Genomic DNA, 22,013 nt, shown 5'->3' with positions numbered 1-22,013 from the left:
GAAACCAAAGCGGCCTCATTTGGAAGGTCACAATTAAAAACCAAACCAAACAACCCCCTCTCCCCCAGTGCTATTCTGATTTCAAATGTAGCTCTCCTCCCACACCCCTCAATTTATAAATCTCATCTGAATGAAAACAGTTTGTCATATTCAATAACTGAAAAGTAACCTTCAGAGGATATCACTCATTTTACTCCAAAAGTTACTTATGTTCCATACAAATTTGGTGTCCCCTCATTTTTATTGTTGAGAATTATTTGCTTGAGAAACAAAGAATAAGTAAATTGAGGTTATAGAAAGGGTTATTTACTGTAGAGCAGGGGTGGGCAAACTTTTTGGCCCAACGGCCACATCAGGGTTGCGAAACTGTATGGAGGGCCGGGTAGGGAAGGCTGTGCCTCCCCAAACAGCCTGGCCCCCGCCCCCCGCCCTCCCACTTCCCGCCCCCTGACTGACCCCCTCAGAACCCCCGACACATCCAACCCCCCCTGCTCCTTGTCCCCTAACCTTCCCCTCCTGGGACCCCCCCTAACTCCACCCCAGGACCCCACCCCCTATCCAACCCCCCCTGCTCCCTGTCCCCTGACAGCCCCGACCCCTGTCCACACTCCCACCCCTGACAGCCCCACCCAGGACTCCCACACCTATCCAACCCCCCCTGCTCCCCGACCCCTGACTGCCCCACTGAACCTCCACCCCATCCAACCACCCCCTGCTCTCTGTACCCTGACTGCCCCCCAGGACCCCCTGCCCCTTATCCAACCCCCCATCCCTGCCCCCCACTCCTTTACCACGCTGCTCAGAGCAGCAGGAGCTTGCAGCCTCGCTGGAGACAGCCATATCGCCTGCATGGGGGAGGGGGGACAGCAGGTGCTAGCCTCCCTGGCCGGGAGCTCAGGGGCCGGGCAGGATGGTCCCGCGGGCCGTAGTTTGCCCACCTCTGCTCTAGAGGAATGAATCCTATGGGATTTTAAGTATCCTGTATGAATAATTTTTGTGTTCCTAATTTTTGGCTCTTCAATACACATTGTATCTGCTTACATTTTGGACTTGGGAGGTTGAGAAGTACAAACTGAAATAATAAAAAATGACTAACCTCTGTGCAAAAAAAAAGGTCAGCTAGTCAAATTATATATTGTGAATACTTTATTTGATTAATTTAGTTCTTTTTTGTGTTTGCAAGTTATCTGTAGTCAGGTTTTTATTTTTGCTAATTTGCTTACTGATAACTATTTTATTGAAAACCTCTCACTAAAACTTGTTCAAAAACATTCAAAGGCACAAATGGAAGTTCAGAGTTCAACTCCTGTGGCTTGTTGTGGAGCTGGCTGAGTATTTATTATTCATCATTCAATCTTCATGCCATGTGATGATTCATTTAAGTCTCATGATATTTCCCTGCTCGGGTGATATAAAGGCTTGTCGACAGCAGTGCATTAATCCACACCAGCTCGGGTGTAAATTCTGTTGTGCATTTGTCTGTCATGCACCAACTGGACCACGTGAACCAACTGTCATGCACCGACTGGACCAAGTTCCCTAATGCACATTAATATCGTCCCATTTCAAACAGTACTACACTAACACTCTCTAGGTAAATTTTAGCATGAGCCAGCATGGGTCTACATGGACCAGTTAGTGCATGACATACTGGTGTGCATAATAATTTACTGGTGTGGACTAATGCACCATGTAGACAAGCCCTACGATTTATAAAATGGAGGAGTTACTTTCTGAAATCTTGCATGATTTGCAAACAGGTCATGATCTTTGTAAATTTGTTTGCTATTTGTAATGGTTTAAATGTTTGTGCAAATAAAAAAAAAGATTTTCAAAGTGGCCATGAGAGCATGTGTAATGCAAATACGGTCACGGCAAGAGCTAGTCGGAAAGCACTGGGGTCCCTGGTACTGGGGCAGTCTGCATGGTGGGGCTGCCCTTGTAGACCCTGAGAGCCTCAGCTGCTGCTGACTGAATTGGCATTCTTGTCCATTGAACTATTGCCATTAGCAGTCGTGAAATTGACAATGTCAATTTCAGTCAGCAGCAGCCTGTCTGGGAGGCTTATTTCATTAAGGAAATACCAGCTGTTGGTTTTCCAAAACAATTTTTTTTTCAGAAATTCCAGTTTTTGAGAAATTTTGAGAAATGTCAAAATTTCTCGTAAACTAGAAATCTCAAATTTTGGCCAGATCTAATCATGAATATTTATTCACATTCTATTTGTGATATATTTTTGTGTTCTCTGACCATTTTTTCCTCATAAAACTTTCTTAGGGCTTGTCTACATGAACATCCAGTTTGTGGCAAGCTAGGGTGTAAATCTATCCCTCACAGGCCTGCTGTGCACTAACTGTCCACATGGACCATGCTGACATGCACAAACAGTTCTGTATTGCACTTTGATCTACTCTACTTTGAAACCAGAATAAATCAAAATGCTCTAAGGCAGTGTTTTTCAAACTGGGGACCTTCAGAGTACTCCAGGGGGTCCACGGGCCCTGCTGATCAACTCCTCCCCCTTTGGAGGCTCAGTAGGGCTAAGGCAGGCTCCCTGTCTGCCCTGGATCCGCTCTGTGTCGCTCCAGGAAGCGGCCGGCATGTCCCTGCAGCCCCTATGTCTCCGCACACTGCCCCCACTCCAAGAGACAACTCCGCAGCTCCCATTGGCCGGAGGGTGGTGTCTGTGAGCAGGGGAAGTGTGTGGAGACCCCCTGACCCCTCCGCCTAGGAGCCACTCCAAGAGAGATCTGTCGGTCCCTTTCGGAGCCGCCCGAGGTAAGCGCCACACCCCTCATCCCTTCCTGCACCCCAATCCTCTGCCCCAGCCCAGAGCCCACACCGAAACTCCCTCTCAGAACATGCACCTCACGCCCCCTCCCGCACCCAAACTCCCTCCCAGATCTCGCACCCTGCACCCCTCCTATACCCCAACCCTCTGCCCCAGCCTGGTGAAAGTGAGTGAGGGTGGGGGACACTAAGCGAGGGAGGGAGGAGGGATGGAGTGAGCAGGGGCCAGGAAGAGGTGGGGCCAGGATGGGGCCTTGAGGGAAAGGGTGGAGTGGGGGCAGGGCCTGGGACTGAGCGGGGAGGGCTTGGGGGTCCCTGAAAAATTTTAAATCAAAACGGAGGTCCTCGGGTTGCTGAAGTTTGAGAACTGCTGCTCTAAAGAACTGTTAGTTAATTAATAAATTTTGGTGTAGACAAGACCTTACTTTCATTTTCATGCATTTAAAAAAGGCTAGGAAATTACAGCACCACTTCTCAAGAATATTTATGAATATTTTGGCTATTTTCATCCACCTCTATTCATTGTCATGGACATGAATTTTAAGTGATGCAAATCCCTTTTAAGGTTTATGCATTGAAACCACGCCACGTTATGTCAGTGTTTACCCTTAACCACTAGTCTTGTGCATTGAGTAAACTTAATTTGAACTCTTATAAACATTTCATTATTAGTGTACATAAAAGTAGAGGAACAATTCTGTAGAAAAGCCATTTAGCTAACTGTCTTACTTAGTACAAAGAAAAGGAGTACTTGTGGCACCTTAGAGACTAACAAATTTATTTGAGCATAGCTAATTTGTTAGTCTCTAAGGTGCCACAAGTACTCCTTTTCTTTTTGCGAATACAGAACTAATACAGGCTGCTACTCTGAAACCTTAGTACAGTAACTCCTCGCTTAACATTGTAGTTATGTTTCTGAAAAATGCTACTTTAAGCAAAACGATGGTAAGCGAATCCAATTTCCCCAGAAGAATTAATGTAAATAGGGGGGTTAGGTTCCAGGGAATTTTTTTTCGCCAGACAAAAGACTATATTTCCATATACACACACACACACATATATAGTATAAGTTTTAAACAAACAATTTAATACTGTACACAGCAATGATGATTGTGAAGCTTAGTTGAAGTGGTGGAGTCAGAGGGTGGAAGAGGATGGGATATTTCCCAGGGAATGCCTTACTGCTAAATGATGAACTAGCACTCGGCTGAGCCCTCAAGGGTTAACACATTGTTGTTAATGTAGCCTGACACTCTAAAAGGCAGGAGGAATGGAGGGAGGGGAGACAGCATGGCAGAGAGAGACAGAGACGCGCACCCTGTGTGTGAGAGAGAGACTCGCATTGCCCCTTTAAGTATGCTGATGCCACTCTAAGTACATTGCCTTTTTAAGTAGATCAGCAAGTTGAGACTGCAGTTGCTGCCAGCAAGCTGCCTCCGTCCTGAGTCCTATCATGTCCATCCTTCCCTTCCCTCCCCCTGCTCTGTGGAGATAAGGTTGGGGGGGCAGGAGCGGGGGAATGGGGACACCCTGACATTAGCACCCTGCTTTCCTCCCCTCTGCACAGCAAGCAGGAGGTTCCCAGGAGCAGCTCCAAGGCAGAGGGCAGGAGCAGCAAATGACAGTGCGGGGAGGGACAGCTGAACTGCCCAGCAATTGATAGCCTGCTGGGCAGCTGCCGCACAGGGAACTTAGGGGAGCAGGGAGCTGATGGGGGGCTGCCGGTACACCCTGGTTCCAAGCTCCCACCAGCTAGCTCCAATGGGCTGCTCTTCCTGCCAGCAGTGGACAAAGCAGGTGGCTGCCAAACAATGTTATAAGGGAGTATTGCGCAACTTTAAATAAGCATGTTCCCTAATTGATCAGCAATGTTACAATGAAACAACGTTAATCAGGACAACTTTAAGTGAGGAGTTACTGTATTGTGGTAAGTCATTTTAACCATTACAGACCACACTTTCAAAATGTGGCTTCCATTTGCATGTGCAACTTTGGAGCATTATCACTTGTGCATGCACATAGTAGAATTTATGTACATAAAACAGTGTTCATTAAGCTTTCCACTTTTTGTATGTAAACTGAACGTAAATAGGATTTGTGGGTGTATATTTATTTGTATGCAGCAGCGTTCAAAGAATTTTCACATAAATGTTTAAAGTACATAGAAACCTCTTCAACCACATTACATGTTTGTGTCAGGAGACTGGGTTGTAGGTGGTTATGTCTAGTGGCTGGCGCCCAAATGCCAGAGCCAGAGGTCAAGACAGGGCCAGAATCAGGGCCGAAGGTCAGAACTGGAGTCAGAGTCTGAATGTCAGAACCGGGGTCAAGACAGAGTCAGAGTCAGAGCTAGGAGTCTGAGCCAGATTACCAGGAATCAGGGAAGGCAGCAGCAGGGCTGGTTCTGAGGCAGGTGCAAGGCTGGGACAGGATTGGAACAAGGCTGGGTGCAGTGTAGGACGTGGGCTGGTGCTGTGGAGGAGCAGGGCTTGGCAAGAGATGAACACAGGGAGGCAGAGAGTTCCTGGGCCTGTGCGTTGAGCAACTAGCAAGCTGCTGCTGTTGCTGAGTTTAAGAACCAGCCTGCTAATTTCCTCAGCCAATCACGCAGGGCGATCCATCAAACAGCCTCCCTGGCTCTTTAGGCCAGCTGCAGGGCCTTACTCCTGACAATTTGCCTCTGCATGCCCAACCAAATAACTTTGCTTGATGTTGCAATTCTCAGACATAAAATCAAAGGAATTTTGCCTGCAGGATCAGACCTTTTTTTGGAGCAGTTCAGTTCTAATTTAGTTTTTATCTTTTCATACCAAAAGCTGAGCCACGTGGCTGAAGCAGTGCCTGTGTAAAAGTTCCAAGAGGTATATGGTTAGAGAGGAGCAAAGAATGCATTTTTCGGTTGGGGGACCAAACTCCCAAATAAAAAAAAATCTGATTTTATTCTAACCAGAATCAATCTTTTTGAAATTTGTTGTCTAATAAAAAAATTTGGAAAAAAAATGTTTAAAATTGACCAAAGCGATTGGATTACCTCACAACAACTTTTTTCAAGGTTTTCATTTCAATTTGACAGTTTTGGGGTATTTTTCACCTTTTTGTGTTTTTTCTTTTTTAATTGGCCAAATTTGAAGACGAAATACTGGTTTGAATTAAAATGTTTAGAAATGAAGAAGTCTGAGCAAAATGTTTTAAGGTGGTTGAAACTGGGAATGTTTTGACTTTTTTGAAAAAAAATTATATGAAAAATATATATATATTTTTTACCAGAACTATTTGTTGAATTCACTCCAAAATTCACAAATAGTTTTGGAGCCCTCCCAAAAGTGCATTTTTGGTTGAAATTTCTAGTTGCCAAAAATAACTGCTCAGCCATTCTGAACAGAGTGGGTTAGAACCAGCTGAACTAATCCTGAACATCATGGGTTAGAGTGGAATTAAACGTAAGTGTGGGACCCAGAACTGAAAGCACAGGGACATTTCTAGATGGGGCACAGGAAGGATCTCATAGCTTGCCTGACTGCACTTGCCATAAGGGTAGGGAAACACCAACGTTTTTGGAATTATGTGAAAAATTCCTTTTGTTGCCTCACCTATGGGAAGCGAGGGGATGAAAGGTAACACAAACTCCCTTCCCTTCCTCCAAAAAGCTCAAGATTAAGTATACCTAGGCCATCCCTGACAGTTGTCAGAACTATATCTGTCCTGTCTTGCTAGTGATCAGCCTGACACCCCTTCCACAGGGCGGCCAACCTGATGGATTTTCCTAATGGACTGCAGGTTTTCAGATCCTCTTATGGGGCTACAGGAAGAATCCCCTGAGTGGTTCCTCCTTTCCAGTTCCCTGCACTGCCTCCCTCCCAGGGCAGAGTGGGGGAGGAGCCAAAGGAACTCCCTCTTGCCCCCCCCAGGCCTTGGGAGGGGGACAATTAGAAACTCCTGGATGCCACCCCCACCCAACCTCCTGCAGCACCAGAAAGGGAGTGAGGAGCAGAGCGGCTGTAGAAGGAGCAGAACCCAAGCTCATCACAGAGAGGAGCAGCAGCAGCAGAATCTGAAGCGGTGTTTGTGGGGCATAACCGGTGTTGGAGTGTGTGCCATGAGTGTAGCAGATTAAGTCATTGCGGGTGGTGGGTGTCCACAAACCTTATTTGTCCAAACCACCATTTACACTGAGCCACATTATTGTGACCTCTACTCAGTAGCAATTACTCCAGGGAAAAGCATGCTAGGAAAGGAAACTAATCAAAGAGCATTTTGACACTGTAATGTCTTCCCCAGGAAGTTGCACTCAGTTGTGGGACTTTCAGGAACAATTCGAAACAATACTGAGAACCAGTTTGGCTAGATGTTGCATGGCATAGTCAATCTATTTTTCCAGATTCATTCAGTCCATGTATAATTCCTTTGTTTATTCCTGTAATTAAATTTTAAAAAAAGTAATTATGCAAAGGTGGAAAGAATTACTATAAAAAATGTAACTCACAAATTCAAAAGGTACACTTACTTTCTGCACAGAGGAGAGAACAGCCTAGTTCAGTCAATACACTTATTTCTAATGGAGAGTTTGATCCAACTCCTAAAGAAGTCAGTGGGAATCTGTAAAACAGTGGTCTGCACCCTTGAGGGTCAGAGGCCTAGAGAGGGCCAGCCTGTCCAATTAGCCCTGCCTCACGCACCTGGGAGGGGTGGGACTTACCTGACTGATTAAGGGCTGCAAGATCTGGGAGAGACCTTAAGCAAGCAGGGGGAGAAACTGCAGAGCTCTGCAGGCAGTGGAGAAGCCTGGGCCCTTACAGCAGACGCAGGGGTTGCTAGAGGAAGCTGAACTAGTAAGACAGCCAGGGTGGACTGGAAAGGAGCTGCTGAAAATCTCTGTTTAGAGAGGTTTCAGAGTAGCAGCCGTGTTAGTCTGTATTTGCAAAAAGAAAAGGAGGACTTGTGGCACCTTAGAGACTAACCAATTTATTAGAGCATAAGCTCTCTGTGGTGCCATAAGTACTCCTTTTCTTTCTGTTTAGAGAGGCAGCACAGCTGGCAAGGGAGACTGATCCTGTTTTAGCTCCCTGAAGACTGGCTTTACCAGGCCTAGAGACTTTTGCTTTGGGACTTTGAAGTTCTGAGTAGTCCTAACTTGGGCTCTGAGGTAAGAGCCTTTAAGCTATTATTTGTGTGCTCTTTTGAGTAGATGTCATAAGAGACCCATGTGGCTGTTAATTAGAGAATGTTTGGCGTCTCTTTGCAGGCTGTTAGAGTGAACCCCTTACCTCTTTGAGGGGGAAACTGAGACAGGCTGCAGCAGGGACATTTAGAAGGGGGTGCTATAGAACAGGCATTTCTTGTTTACAGAACATTTACAGAGTCTTTCCACTGACTTTGACTTTAACAGGAGTTGGGTTGGATCCTAATTTAACATGATTTCAGCATTCCAATGTAAAGCTAAGATCCAACAGAAAACTGAACTGATGTCAGTGCATCTCTTACATGTACATCTTTTGTGAGTCATGTCAAGCCTCTGACAATTGACGTGTGTAACTCATAAAACAGCAGAGCCCTGCTTAAAACTACAATATTGGTCCAACCAAGCTGGCATTGTTACTGCTATAGTTCTTCTTTGCATAATGCTTGATATAATTAGGGAATATATCTGCTGTAAAAACATAAGCACAATTTCTGATAATGTTTTACCTTCTTGTGAACAAGTAGCCATAGACAACACTTGGCTTCCAAAAAGTAAAATATTGTGCTAATTAGACCTTCACATATTGATAGTTCTTGGCTGATGATTGGACCATTAGTTTTTCGAATTTAGTTTATCTAAACATAGACTTAATAAATCTGAAGGTGTTGGTAACTCAGGGTCATATTCAGATTCCATCTGTTTTTGACTGAGCAATGATCCATTTGACCTTAGAAGGTGATTCTCAAGTGATGGCCACTGGAAAAAATGATGTGATTGTGGTGGAGGATTCCACAGATTCCCCCCAGCTTTTCCTTTGTTAGTTTCAGTTCCGTGAAATTATATTAACACATGGGGCAACTTCCTATGTGTTGTGAAATGTCACAGTATGTCATTTAAATGTATGTGCTAAAAAAGTCTGTCTGCAAAACTTTTGTAAGGTAAGACGGTCAGAAATACCCTATCATGGTGGGTGAACACTTTTCACAAAGTGAGCACTCTGTTCAGTCCTCTTCCTCAAAGAAACCTGCCCACCACTTTCAAAAGATGAGCCTTTGAGGCTCAATTCATTACTCTGCTAGATGCTAAAAATCATGAACTGATCAGAGATGCTAGTTTTATGACTTATTGCGACGATCTGTAATCGCTAAGCCTTTTTTTGTCTTATGACTGCCGAGGATTTAACAGGTTACTCTATCTTGACTGGTCCCTTACGATATGTGCTAATTACTTATGCTAAACCATCTGTTCCACCTTGCATTTTGCTATGGTCTGCTTTCCCAAACCTGAAAAAGAGCACTGTTTGGCTCGAAAGCTTGTCTCTCTCAGCCACAGAAGTTGGTTCAATAGAAGGTATTACCTCACCCGCCTTTTCTCTCTCCTATCCTGGGACTGACATGGCTATAACTACACTGTATGCTTTGATTCAGATGTCAGATCCAAATGGGATCCAGCCTTCCGCTGTTTCAGATAAAATCAAAATGATGCATTCTATGTACTCATTGAAACCTGTCTAATTAAAGATGGTGGATGACACAGAGAAACCCCCTTTGTGTGGATGGAAAAACCCAGAACAATCCTCTTTAGTTGTGTATTATGTCTGATTATGCAAGTAGCTGTATCCAGTGTAGTGATTGAGTCCTATGTGCCTATCCCACTGAAGGAACCAGAGCAAGCACAAAAGTTCTCTTAGTGGAACACAGGAATAATATTGCATTCGCTATAGCAAAAACTACTTCAGTAGTAGTGGGCTGATTATTACCACTTCCCCAAAATAGGACCCAACATGTCCTTGGGAGATTTGACTTTTCTGAGAGATCTGGTTCTGCACCGCTCCCTGTAATTAGTAGAATGCAGAGAGTTGCAGGTCTGTAGGTTTAGAAACTTTTGATCACCTGCAACGAATAATTCCAAGGGCATGATCTGGAAGTCAGTGGCTCTCTTGGCACATGTAGGAAATGGACTCTTAGCCTTTTATTATAATAGCAGATACACTCTCACATCTCTCTCCCCCTAAACCTGTTCCTAGTTTGTGAACCAAACATTTTCTGAGACTTACGCAATTCAGTTAAGAGGCCTGCCTCCAGCCCTTAGGCTCCTTGAAACAAAGGGAAGAATGGATCTGTAGAATTTATTCATCGGAGTGCACTGCAGTATGACAAAACTCTAGAGATCCTTTTATACAGGTGGATCAGCAGGAGCCAATGATATGTTCGTGAACCTCAGTCTGAGGGGAGAAGCCCTTGTGGGTCTGACAACTCAGTTTATCAGATGTAGTCACAAATTAGTCTTGCAACAAACCATCTAGAAAAGGATCTATGACTCTGTAATATACACATACGTTTGATCTGTCACAAGGCTACTCTGAGTATGTCTGCCAGTTGAGCTGGCAGGTGTGATTCACGTAGATGTATCTGTACTACGTCTCCTCAACTAGTGGCTAGTAGTGTGTCCACACCGGCATGGAGTAGCTGCTTGAGTACATAGCCAGGACATTAGGTGGGATTGTTCTTGGGGGAGGCTAGCCTGAATGGCCATCCATGGTGCTGTGGACACATTGCTGTTTTTACGCACTAGCTCAAGCAGAGCTCCTTCTGCAGGAGGGACTGGGCTCCAAAGGTACAGTACTCAAGAACATTAGGGGTGGTAGAGAGGGGATTGCTACCTAAATGGTCTGAGGAGGAGTGAACCTGCTACCTTCATGAAATCAAGCCCTAAACTAAGGAAGGTGAGCTATTCTCTCATCCCCTGAATGTAAGACCTTAACAGTAGGAGCAGCAGTCTCCAGCTGCTCTTTTCTACCATGCCTCCCTCCTGTGATATTCCCCAGGGTACTGTCTGCATTGATGGACAGCTGTGTTCCTTCAATTCACCAACAGTGGGTGCCTCTTACCCTGCTTTGCTGTAAGAGCAACCACTCCTGGTCTGCTCACACACAGCCTCCGGCATGTAAATCACTCTCCGCTATAGTGAATAAGTGCTGTAGTCAACCACTCATGAATTACAATGCAGCGTAATACCAGCAGGCTCCCAGTCCTAGCCTTTCTTCCAGAAATGTGCATCTTGTACTGCCCACCACCCTTCTAGGCAACACACGCTCCTATGAAAAGTCTGTCATTTCATTATCTCAAATGAAATTCCCCAAACACATACTGGTTTAGAACTGGTGTTGAAGATGGTACAATACGACTGCTAGCCATCCTCATCTCTTGCCTGTCCGGCAGAAGATGGTACAGTACGACTGCTCGCAATCCGTATCTCCTGCCTGCTCACCATAAGATGGTTCAATAGGACTGACTGCAGGACTAAAGAGAATGACCTGGTCAAGTCACTCCAAATTTAGTCCTTGCGCCCATGTCTGCCCAGGCGCTCCTGGCCGATGTGGCCAGGAGCACCTCGGACATGATGATGACGGATACCAGTCGTATTGCACCGTCTGGTGCCACAAGGCAATGGGTTGCTGCTACTGTGTAGCAATGCAGTATCACGTCTGCCAGCACCCAGGAGACATACGGTGTCGGTTAGCTGAGCGGGCTCCATGCTTGCCGTGGTATGGCGTCTGCACAGGTAACTCAGGAAAAAAGGCGCGAAACGATTGTCTGCCCTTGCTTTCACGGAGGGAGGGAACGGGGGCCTGACGATATGTACCCAGAACCACCCGCGACAATGTTTTAGCCCCATCAGGCATTGGAATCTCAACCCAGAATTCCAATGGGCAGCGGAGACTGCGGGAACTGTGGGATAGCCACCCACAGTGCAACACTCTGGAAGTCGACTCTAGCCTTGGTACTGTGGAAGCACTCTGCCGAGTTTATGCACTTAATGCACTTAGAGCATTTTCTGTGGGGACACAGACACTCGAATATATAAAACTGATTTCTAAAAAAACGACTTCTATAAATTCGACCTAATTCCGTAGTGTAGACATACCCTAAGTGAATTCAAAGCAAAGGTTTCTCTCACCACCTGCTGTAGCAAACTTACTGACTGAACTCCTTTCAGAGACGATCTCTCCCCAGTCTTTCTTTGTTCTTTAAGTGTTGTTGAGACCGTGAGTAGAGATGAAGGGAGAGAGATGATTTGGGGCCTCTGTTCCTCATTTTTATCCTTTTCCTCTTCTTTGAGAATCCTCTCCAGCTGATGGTCTATTTCATTTTGTTGACACCTGGCTGAGGTGATGTCACTTTGCCTTTTGTCTCTGAGGAACTGGTTTGTGCCTGCTTTTCTAAACTTGGAGCATGTCTCAGGAATGTCCTAGTAGAATTTTATAACTTTACATACAATCTTGTCACACATTTTACCAGGACAATAATGATCAACAAATGACTTTTCAAATGATACTTCAAAGGCATACTTTTTACAAAATTTAGCAGAGTCTTGTAAAAAGGGTGAACATAAGGGTACAGACTGTCACATCCTACTACTAGCAAAAGACATTGACTCAAGAAGAGAACACCTCCAATAAGCAAAAATGGCCTGTCTTGGCTGTACGGGGACCATCCTAGTCTCTTCATATGATGCTCCTATGCTACACAGTAGAGCCCCAAAAGGAACCAGAGGAGGATTACTTATAATCAGCTCTTCCTGGGGGGTGGGAAGAGGGAGCCAGAGGGTGAAAGGACTTGAGGGTACCCCACAGGAAGGAATTCCCAAGTGCGCCTTTCTGGGTCAAAAGGATATTTTGCACTTGGGTGGTGACAGTAACGATGCTGGTGAACTGTACCATAGAATCTCTATAGATAGAAATTCCACGCTTGAATAATAAGAGTATAGCAGTAGGAATATACCGTTGACCACCTGACTAGCATGGTGATGTTTGTGAAATGCTCAGGGAGATTAGACAAACTACAAAAACAAACCCAATGATGATGGGGGATTTCAACTGTCTATATTAACTAGGTACATGTCACCTCAGGATAGGAAACAGAGAAAATTTCTAGACACCATTAAAGACTGCTTCTTGCAGCAGACAGTCCTGGAACCCACAAGGGTAGAGGCAATTCTGGATTTTGTCCTAAGGGGCGCACAGGATCTGGTCCATGAGCTGAATATAGTTGAACTGATCAGTAAAAGGGACCATAACTTAATTACATTAACATCCTGGGGCGGCCAGGGTACCCATGAAACCCATTACAGTAACATTTAACTTCCAAAAGGGGGAACTACACAAAGATGAGGATGCAAGTTTAATGGAAAGTAAAAGGAATAGATACAAGAGTGAAATGCCTGCAACCTGTGTGGAAACTACTTTAAACCATCATAATAGAGGCTTCTACTGAATGTAGGACGACTGGACATCCCATTTTTAATGGGACAGTCCTGTATTTTAGCTGCCTTCCAGATGTCCTGACTTTTTGTTAAATATGAGTGAATTGTCCCGCATTTTCTGGGATCGCAGCACAGAGGCGGCAGTGGAGGGAAGCAAGCGGCCGTGCCCCCATCTTCTCTCCCCAGTGTCTTTCCGCACTGGTCTCCTGGGCTGCCTCCTGGAGCGGCAGCTGCAGCAGTACTGGGGATGGGCAGCGAGAGCACGCCCAGACAAGAGCAGCCAGGGCTCCGCCGCTCCCGCAGCCGCTCCTACCCTGCCGCCCCCCTGTGCTTCCCAGGAAGCAACCCCGCCGCGCCACCATCAGCTCCCGCCTTGCCCGGGTGAGTAGCCAGGGGAGGGCGTGCCCCCTCCTCCTCCGGGCACCTACTGTGCCCTCTGCCTGGCGCTTGGGACGGCCTGTGGGGATGCGGGTCCCTGATCCCCCAAGCGGAGGGGCCCCGCTGGCCCCCTGGCAGGGGGAGCAGTCTGCAAGAAGCATTTCACCTCGCTGCCGACCCCCCCGCTGGATGTGGGACCTAGTGTGGCACGGAGGAAAGGGGAGGAGTTGCAATGCCAGCCCCGCACTGGAGGGAGGGCTAGGAAAAGCTGCTCAGGCTGGCTGGCCTTTGGGTGGCCCCTGGGTGGGCATGTGGCGGGGGGGCCTTGGACCACCAGCCCCATGGGCAGTGGGAGGATCGTGGGCGGGCAGTGTGGGGGACTCGGAGGGCCAGCCCTGCGTGTGGGCGGGCAGCTGCGGGGCTCAGACCAGGATGCGGAGGCTGTGGGCTGGCTCAGGCAGGACCCAGTGGGGAGGGGGACCTCAGGCTGGTCCTGCATGGGCGGGAGGCAGGGAGGGCTCGGGCAGCCCTGCGTGGGGGTGGGGGGAAGGGCTTGGGCCGGCATAGTGGTGTCCCATTTTCCTTTTGGGAAAACATGGTCACCCTAACTAAATGTATACCCCAATTAAAAAAAACAACAGCACAGCAAAAAATGCTACCATGGCTAAACAAACAGAGTAAAAGGTGGTTAGAGGCAAAGAGACATCCTTTAAAAATTGGAGGTCAAATCCTACTGAGGAAAATAGGACTATAAACTCTGGCAAGTCAAGTATAAAAATATAATTAGGTTGGCCAAAATTTTTTTTGAAGAGCAATTAGTTTTTGTTGCCTTTGCTAACAGCAAACTTTTTTTTCCCCAGTGTGTCAGAAACAGGAAGGCTGCCAAATAATGAGTGGTATCAGAGTAGCAGCCTAGCTTGTATTTGCAAAAAGAAAAGGAGTACTTGTGGCACCTTAGCGACTAACCAAAGTAGTATACGGGCCCTACCATCAATCAAACCCTAACCCCGCCCCTTGACCCCTTAGCCCCACCCACTGGAAGTCCCGCCCTCATGAGTTATTACTTCCGGGGTCAAGGCTGCCATGTGACCGGAAGCAAGGTGTGTCATGTGACACCCACCCCTTAACCCCACTCCTTGACCTCTGCCCCCCCCACCGGAAGTTCCGCCCCATGGGGTATTACTTCCAGGGTCAAGGCTGCCACGTGGCCGGAAGCAAGGTATATCATGTGACCCCCCTCTAACAACTCCTCCCACAGCCCTCTACCAATCAGGATGGGTTTTGCCCCTGTAGGACTTCACCCAAGAGGAGCTTTGACCCATCAGGGCGAGTTCTGGGGCGGGGTGTCCTCTCCGGAAGTGGGTCTTGTGACCCATCTAACAACTCCTCCCTCCCCCACCAATCAGGGTGGGTTTTGCCCCTGTAGGACCGCCCAGAGAGGAGCTTTGACCAATCAGGGCGAGTTCCGGGGTGGGGGTGTCCTCTCTGGAAGTGGGTCTTGTGACCCCTCTAACAACTCCTCCCCCCACCCCGCTACCAATCAGGAGGGGTTTTGTTCCGATAGGACCAAGAGGAGATTTAACCAATTAGGATGAGTTCCGGGGGCGGGGTGACCCGTCCGGAAATGATTCGTGTGACCCCTCTAACAACTCCTCCCACCAACCTCTACCAATCAGGCCGGCCCGAGAGCAGATTTGACCAAAATAGGGCAGGTTCTGGGATGGGGTGAACCGCCCAGAAGAGGGGCGTATGACCCCTCTGCCAATCAGAGCGCAGCACCATCACCCCATAAGGCCCAGCGTCGGGCAGAAGAGGCTGTCTTTTACCAAGAGTGCGTGTTTTAGAAATCGTGGAAACATGGACTCCTTCACCACCCCCGTGAGAACTTCAGACTTTGTTTTAGCCCTCGAGGGCCTTCGACAAACCACGGAGAAAGCGCTACATCAGCGACAGTTCCGAGGAGGAGGAGGGGGCGATTGAGGGGAGCCCTTTGGCCCAGCCATTGATGGATACCCCGGAACCTGAAACCCAGCCACTTGTGGGGCCCCGCGATGAGCGTGATGGCCTCTTGTTGTCCACCCCCCTGGAGGAGGAAGGTGATCGCAGCTCGGGGAAGTCACTAGTGGACAAGATGAACGCTCAGGTAAATGAATGCTTAAGAAGTGACGGTCGGGGTGGGGTGTAACGGGGCTAGGAACCAGGGATTGTGTAAATCAAAAACCAAGCAGTGGGGTGCTTACGCTGTTTCTTTTTTGAAAAAAATCTCTCAACAGCTCGATGATGCCTTTCTAGAGGACCCGGAGATGCTGGACAGCGTTGCACCAAGCAGCAAAGATGAACCGGGCCCACCTTGTTTTTGCTCAACGCCGATACAAAATGTTGAAGAGGACTCCGAGGATGACGGCTATGAGGAGTTTAGGAGGAGGCTTGGCATGGAACTGACTGAGCCAGTGCCACGTCGTGAGCATAAAAAAGTCATGCGGACTATTGTACGCGTTGCTGTTTATTCTGTTATTAATCACTGTCTTAGGGAAAAGCTTTTTGAAGATTGTGAGGGCTGTGTCATAGATGCACCAGGCCAGCGGCACCATGACTGCGTGACTTGGACTTCAGCGGATATAAACTGCAAGCTCCTGGGCCTGTGTGCTGAGCTGTGTTTGGAAAGCTTATTAAACACTGTTATTGCCGTAGGTTATGCTATGCAATGTCTGTGCCTAACCCAAGAACATTTAGCACAAGGGGTGACCTTGATAAATGCTGTGCAATTCAGTGGAGACCCTGACCACGTTTTAAAGAAAATGACCAACCGGAAGATGCCTGCTTAGAGCGTTATATTGACCGTCTGGTCCGCACAAAAAGTTACAGAACTCTGCTTAAGAAAAAGGCTATTTGTAAGAAATCTAAAAGGATTAAGTTAGAAAATGGTGAGGGGCCAAAGATGCGATATAAAACTTGGTAGCTGTAAATTAAAAAAAAAATCTATTGAAAAGGGCTTTGTGACTATCTGTATTTCTGTTAAAAGGTCTCTGGCCCTTAAGGGAGCTTAAAGTCTTTTCTTTCTTTCTTTCTTTCTTTCTTTTTTTAATGGAGCATCTTGGTTTGTTTTCAAGGCGCTGTATGTCTTTTAAATAAAAAAAATTGTTTGTGAGAACCTAGCTCTTGTGTCTTTTGTGTAAGAGAGATCCATTTACAGCAAAAAAAAAAAAAAAAAAAAGCTGAAATGTATGTTGTGGGAGGGGGGAAAAATAACCTAAAAATGTGTTTACAATAAAACAAACTGGGATGGTTCAGACATGTGGTTGAGTACAATAGAGCTGACTTATTCTGTTGAACTGAACGGGTTTAATCACCCCCCTCACTGAATAGCCAGGGGTGACTGTGATTACTCACCCTTGTTGCCATAGGGTTAATTTTGATGGGGGTGCACCCATAGTAAGGGAGGTGGGTGGGTGAGGATGGTGAGTTCTGATTAATATGAAATGAAATAAAACCTCAGGAGTTTGCAGATGCTATTGGGCAGTTTAAATATAACCCCTGGAGTTGGTGGAATGCTATAGGCCAGTTTAAATATGGCCCAGGAGTTGGTTGAAGGCTACGGGGCACTTTTTTCTAGAAATCACCCCCCGCCCCACCAAACTTTAAGCATGAAAGAAACATGTTTTTAGAAACAAAACAAGCCCCAAGACATTCATTGATATCTGCAAAGGGCCCCTCACTTGAAATGGTTACTGTAAGAAGGCCCTACGGGGGACGGGGGGAGTATTTGAACTTAAAAAAGAAAAAAAAGAAAAGCAGCCCAATTGTGCAGAAAACTTATTCCCCACCCCCGATCACAAAAGGGAATACTAGGGAGGGGTGATCCAATCAACCAATGGTGATGGTGTGTTTCCAATTAACAGGGTTTTTACTTTGCAAAATGAGATGTATTTTTTAAAAAAAATATTTGTGGGGGTTGTTTTCAAAGTGGTAGAAATAAACTCAAAACCTGTGTTTGTTGTACAGCCTGAAATGGATTATTTTGTTTTAAAGCTATGACTTTTTTAAATAGAAAAAAAACCCTAATGGATATTTTTTTATTTTATTTTAAAGTTTACTAGACAGTTTCATATTTTTTATTAGAATGTTGTTTGCTTTACAGCATGGTCAAAACATGAGCGGGTAAAAATGCTCAAAAGAAAAAGGAAAGAGAGAACTGAAAAGAAAAATTCACAAGTATCAGTGACAGATGGATGGATGAAGCCGGGTAAATATATTTTGCTTATTAGTCTGGTTAATTATGAGGTTTTGTATTTTAAGTACATACATAGGTGTGGGTGAGAAAGCTGGCAAAGTTACGTTTTTGTAAAATGCTTTTTTTTCCCACCTGCCCCAAGCAGGCATATGCAGCCCTTCTGATAAGGCTGTAGTGGGAGTTACAAGGACCCCTCCCCGAGAACCACCAAAAGAACCAGGAATCTGGTCATAAAAAGTCATAGCTTTAAAACAAAATAATCCATTTCAGGCTTTCTTTCTTTCTTTCTTTCTTTCAAGTTTTCTGCACAATTTGGCCCCACTGACAGACCTAACCAAAAAGAAACAGCCAAATGCTGTTCAGTGGACCGGAAAGTGTCAGAAGGCCTTTAACAAGCTTAAAGCGACACTCATGTCTGACCCTGTACTAAGGGCCCCAGACTTTGACAAACCGTTCCTAGTAACCACAGATGCATCCGAGCGTGGTGTGGGAGCAGTTTTAATGCAGAAAGGACCTGATCAAGAATTCCACCCTGTAGTGTTTCTCAGCAAAAAACTGTCTGAGAGGGAAAGCAACTGGTCAGTCACTGAAAAAGAATGTTATGCCATTGTCTACGCTCTGGAAAAGCTACGCCCATATGTTTGGGGACGGCGTTTCCACCTGCAAACCGACCATGCTGCACTAAAGTGGCTTCACACCGTCAAAGAAACTAACAAAAAACTTCTTCGGTGGAGTTTAGCTCTCCAAGATTTTGATTTCGACATCCAACACATCTCAGGAGCTTCTAACAAAGTGGCTGATGCACTCTCCCGTGAAAGTTTCCCAGAATCAACTGGTTAAAATCGTCCTTGAGATGTGGAAAATATTGTTAGTCTTTATGTACTTGGTAGTATATTTAGAGATGCATGTGTCTTATTAACTCTGTTTTCCTAGAGCTCCAGGAAGAAATCCCAGCCAGTGTTTCACCCTAGCTGAGATTTGGGGGGCGTGTCATAAATATAAAGGGAAGGGTAAACCCCTTTGAAATCCCTCCTGGCCAGGGGAAAGCTCCTCTCACCTGTAAAGGGTTAAGAAGCTAAAGGTAACCTCGCTGGCACCTGACCAAAATGACCAATGAGGAGACAAGATACTTTCAAAAGCTGGGAGGAGGGAGAGAAACAAAGGGTCTGGGTCTGTCTGTAGTCGTCTTGGCCAGGGACAGAACAGGAATGGAGTCTTAGAACTTTTAGTAAGTAATCTAGCTAGGTATGTGTTAGATTATGATTTCTTTAAATGGCTGAGAAAAGAATTGTGCTGAATAGAATAACTATTTCTGTCTGTGTATCTTTTTTGTAACTTAAGGTTTTGCCTAGAGGGGTTCTCTATGTTTTTGAATCTAATTACCCTGTAAGATATCTACCATCCTGATTTTACAGGGGGGATTTCTTTATTTCTATTTACTTCTATTTTTTATTAAAAGTCTTCTTGTAAAACACTGAATGCTTTTTCATTGTTTTCAGATCCAAGGGTTTGGGTCTGTGGTCACCTATGCAAATTGGTGAGGCTTTTTATCCAACATTTCCCAGGAAAGGGGGAGTGCAAGTGTTGGGAGGATTGTTCATTGTTCTTAAGATCCAAGGGTCTGGGTCTGTAGTCACCTAGGCAAATTGGTGAGGCTTTTTACCAAACCTTGTCCAGGAAGTGGGGTGCAAGGTTTTGGGAAGTATTTTGGGGGGAAGGACGCGTCCAAACAGCTCTTCCCCAGTAACCAGTATTAGTTTGGTGGTGGTAGCGGCCAGTCCAAGGATAACGGATGTAATATTTTGTACCTTGGGGAAGTTTTGACCTAAGCTGGTAAAGATAAGCTTAGGAGGTTTTTCATGCAGGTCCCCACATCTGTACCCTAGAGTTCAGAGTGGGGGAGGAACCGTGACACTTACCTACAGAAACTGAGGGCTATCGCCTTACCAGATGACTTCTTACTATTCAGATAAAGGATGTCAAAATCTCTACATCCCTATAATCCCATAGGAAGGGGAGAGGCCTTAGGCACTGCAATTAGTTTGGGCATGTTGAGAGAATATAAAGGTCTAGTTTCCAAGGGCTGATTGGTCAGTTAGCAATGGGTTTACAGGCCCAGAGTTACATTATTATTAATTTTTAAATCCTTACTAAAGGAAAATGTTTGGAAATTAGGAAACCCTCATGTTCGGGGCACAAAACAACCATTAATGGATTAGGAAGAACCTCTCCATGTGGACAGATTATTGGAGACCTGCCTGCTGCAGAGTTTCTTGCCTCTGGATCAAAGTGAGATATGGTGCTAACAGTGAATGTCATTGATCAGTAGGTGGTTGTTTTTTGCACCACCTGGACCTCCACCTGGGATGGCTTTGTGATTTAAGTGATGGCAGGGTATTTAGAGCTAAGGGTTCATGCCCTGTTTTAAAAATCAAAGTAAATAAAATAAAATAACTTGGCTGGGAGTAATGTTTTAACTAGCTGAACAGGCTTCAACTCATGACGTTTTTCCTGTGAACACCTACACCAGGAGTATGCATTCTTCTCCCCGATCAGATCATGACCCAGCAGCACTTCATTCAATTAAAAAATATGAAATAGTATCAAGGATGAAACAAATGCAGTAAGGCTGGGATTATTTTTCAAAGGAGCCTAAATTGAATCAATTTAAATGATTTAGAACATTAATATCAGTTGAGAATTATGTTCCCCTTACAGGTTTATAAGGTGGAGGTCAGGCCTGAGGAAGAACTTTAAAACAAAACAAATGAAGTAGACCTGACCTGCTGCTTATGATGAAGAATGGGGGGATGGTGTGGGGTGGTTTTTTTTTAAATAAAAAGGTTCCCCATTTCTTGCAACTGATGGGGGAGCAGAGAGGCAATTTAATCATGAAGCCACCCCATCCCACCAGCTGCTTGACAAGAATGTGATTTGAAAGCTGATGTATCTCTGAATCTGGCCAGGTCATGTGGTGTGGGAAGTAGGGTGGTTAAAAATGAAGTGGTCCAGCCCACTCTTACCAGGTGCAGTGCACTTGTGTTACACCCCAGGAGGTACTTTCATCAGCACTCAAATACCATACTTTGCAGGCCAGCACCAAGGCAGTCCAGGATGTCTTTGTGTCCTGTATTGACTTGGTGTGCATAGCTCTTGTGTGCATTCAGGATATATACATATATGTTGGCTGGCAAACGCCCCCTCTTTGGCCTCTTGTTGTTCACTTAAAAGTCAAGCATTAACTCAGTAGTTAGTTAGGTGCCAAGTCCGGCGTTCATTGTTTTGTATTTCTCTGGCAACATCTCCTTACCTCACCAACTACTCAGGAATTGCACTTTCTACTGTCCTGCTGTAGAGGCTTGTCAACAATTGTTTAAACTGTATATGTGCAAGGCAAAATGCCACTTCATTAATTGGTTTTATTTACACACTTCAGTTCATCTTTAAATTGTCGATTATATTCTTTACCCATCTTCCTGTTGATACTCCATTAACAACGATCTCACTGAACCATCTGCTCCTTTTGATGCTTTGTACTGAAGGCTGTGGCAAAGTACATTGGGCTCCAGTGATTACTGAGGCAGATTGTGGGAGAATTCTTACATAACAAAGTACTGATGCTGCAGTAACCCCACCTGGTGCATTTTGTGTGGGAGGACAAAATTTTGCACTTCAGTGCAGCCTCCATGGTGCTGTAAGGGATGGCAGACTGAGTGGCCTGGCAAACAGCTGGGCCAAGATTCGGGATTGTTTTGTGCCTCTTGGTTTAAGCAGTGGATCTGGCCCTTTGCCTGTGTAGTTTGGTTCTCAATCTGTATGTGGCAATCTGAGAGTCAATAGGAACTGTATAGAGTGTCCAGCACGAGGACTGGCAACCTGAAACTGACTTTTATTAGCCATTTCCCTGTCTTCAAAGAGTGGCCCAAAGTCTCCCCAAATGTTCTGATTACAGTGGGATGCCATTTAGAAGACATAGAGAAGAACAGATGCAATACTGCACTGTCAAGTCACTGGGGCAGATCCTCAGCGGCTGTAAATTGTCTTAGCTCCATTGAAGTCATGTCATAGCTCCATTTTTGAAGTCCATAGTGCTATGAACATTGACACCAGCTGAGGAGCTGTCCCACTGTACTTGGTGGTCTCTCACCCAGTTGCATGGCACACTGCAAG

At 45.7% G+C, this 22,013-nt stretch overlaps 1 protein-coding gene and 1 long non-coding RNA gene across 2 annotated transcripts in view; both read left to right on the top strand.

The window, feature by feature from the left end:
* The window catches only part of LOC311523312, a 43,403-nt gene extending 24,483 nt beyond the window's left edge, over positions 1-18,920 (top strand). The window contains exons 3-4 of the long non-coding RNA XR_014712308.1: positions 17,751-17,855; positions 18,143-18,920. This is a non-coding gene — a long non-coding RNA (uncharacterized lncRNA). The remainder of the gene's footprint in view (positions 1-17,750; positions 17,856-18,142) is intronic.
* Positions 13,554-16,562, top strand: LOC311523311 (uncharacterized protein). Its single transcript, XM_084633121.1, has 3 exons — positions 13,554-13,615; positions 15,516-15,755; positions 15,886-16,562. The coding sequence occupies exons 2-3, from the start codon at positions 15,618-15,620 to the stop codon at positions 16,435-16,437; spliced, it is 690 nt and encodes a 229-aa protein (XP_084489247.1). The 5' UTR covers positions 13,554-13,615; positions 15,516-15,617; the 3' UTR covers positions 16,438-16,562.
* Positions 18,921-22,013: the final 3,093 nt, after the last annotated feature.

The sequence above is a fragment of the Lepidochelys olivacea genome (genome assembly GCF_965140295.1).
Source record: "Lepidochelys olivacea isolate rLepOli2 genome assembly, chromosome: 7".
Lineage (NCBI taxonomy): Eukaryota > Metazoa > Chordata > Testudines > Cheloniidae > Lepidochelys > Lepidochelys olivacea.
This window is presented reverse-complemented; position numbering and strand designations above follow the sequence as displayed.

Bases quoted from the DNA above. Each gene is read 5' to 3' on its own strand.
- LOC311523311 (XM_084633121.1), top strand. From the start codon at position 15,618: ATGGATACCCCGGAACCTGAAACCCAGCCACTTGTGGGGCCCCGCGAT. The intron at 15,756-15,885 runs GTAAATGAATGC...ATCTCTCAACAG, and splicing joins TGGACAAGATGAACGCTCAG to CTCGATGATGCCTTTCTAGA.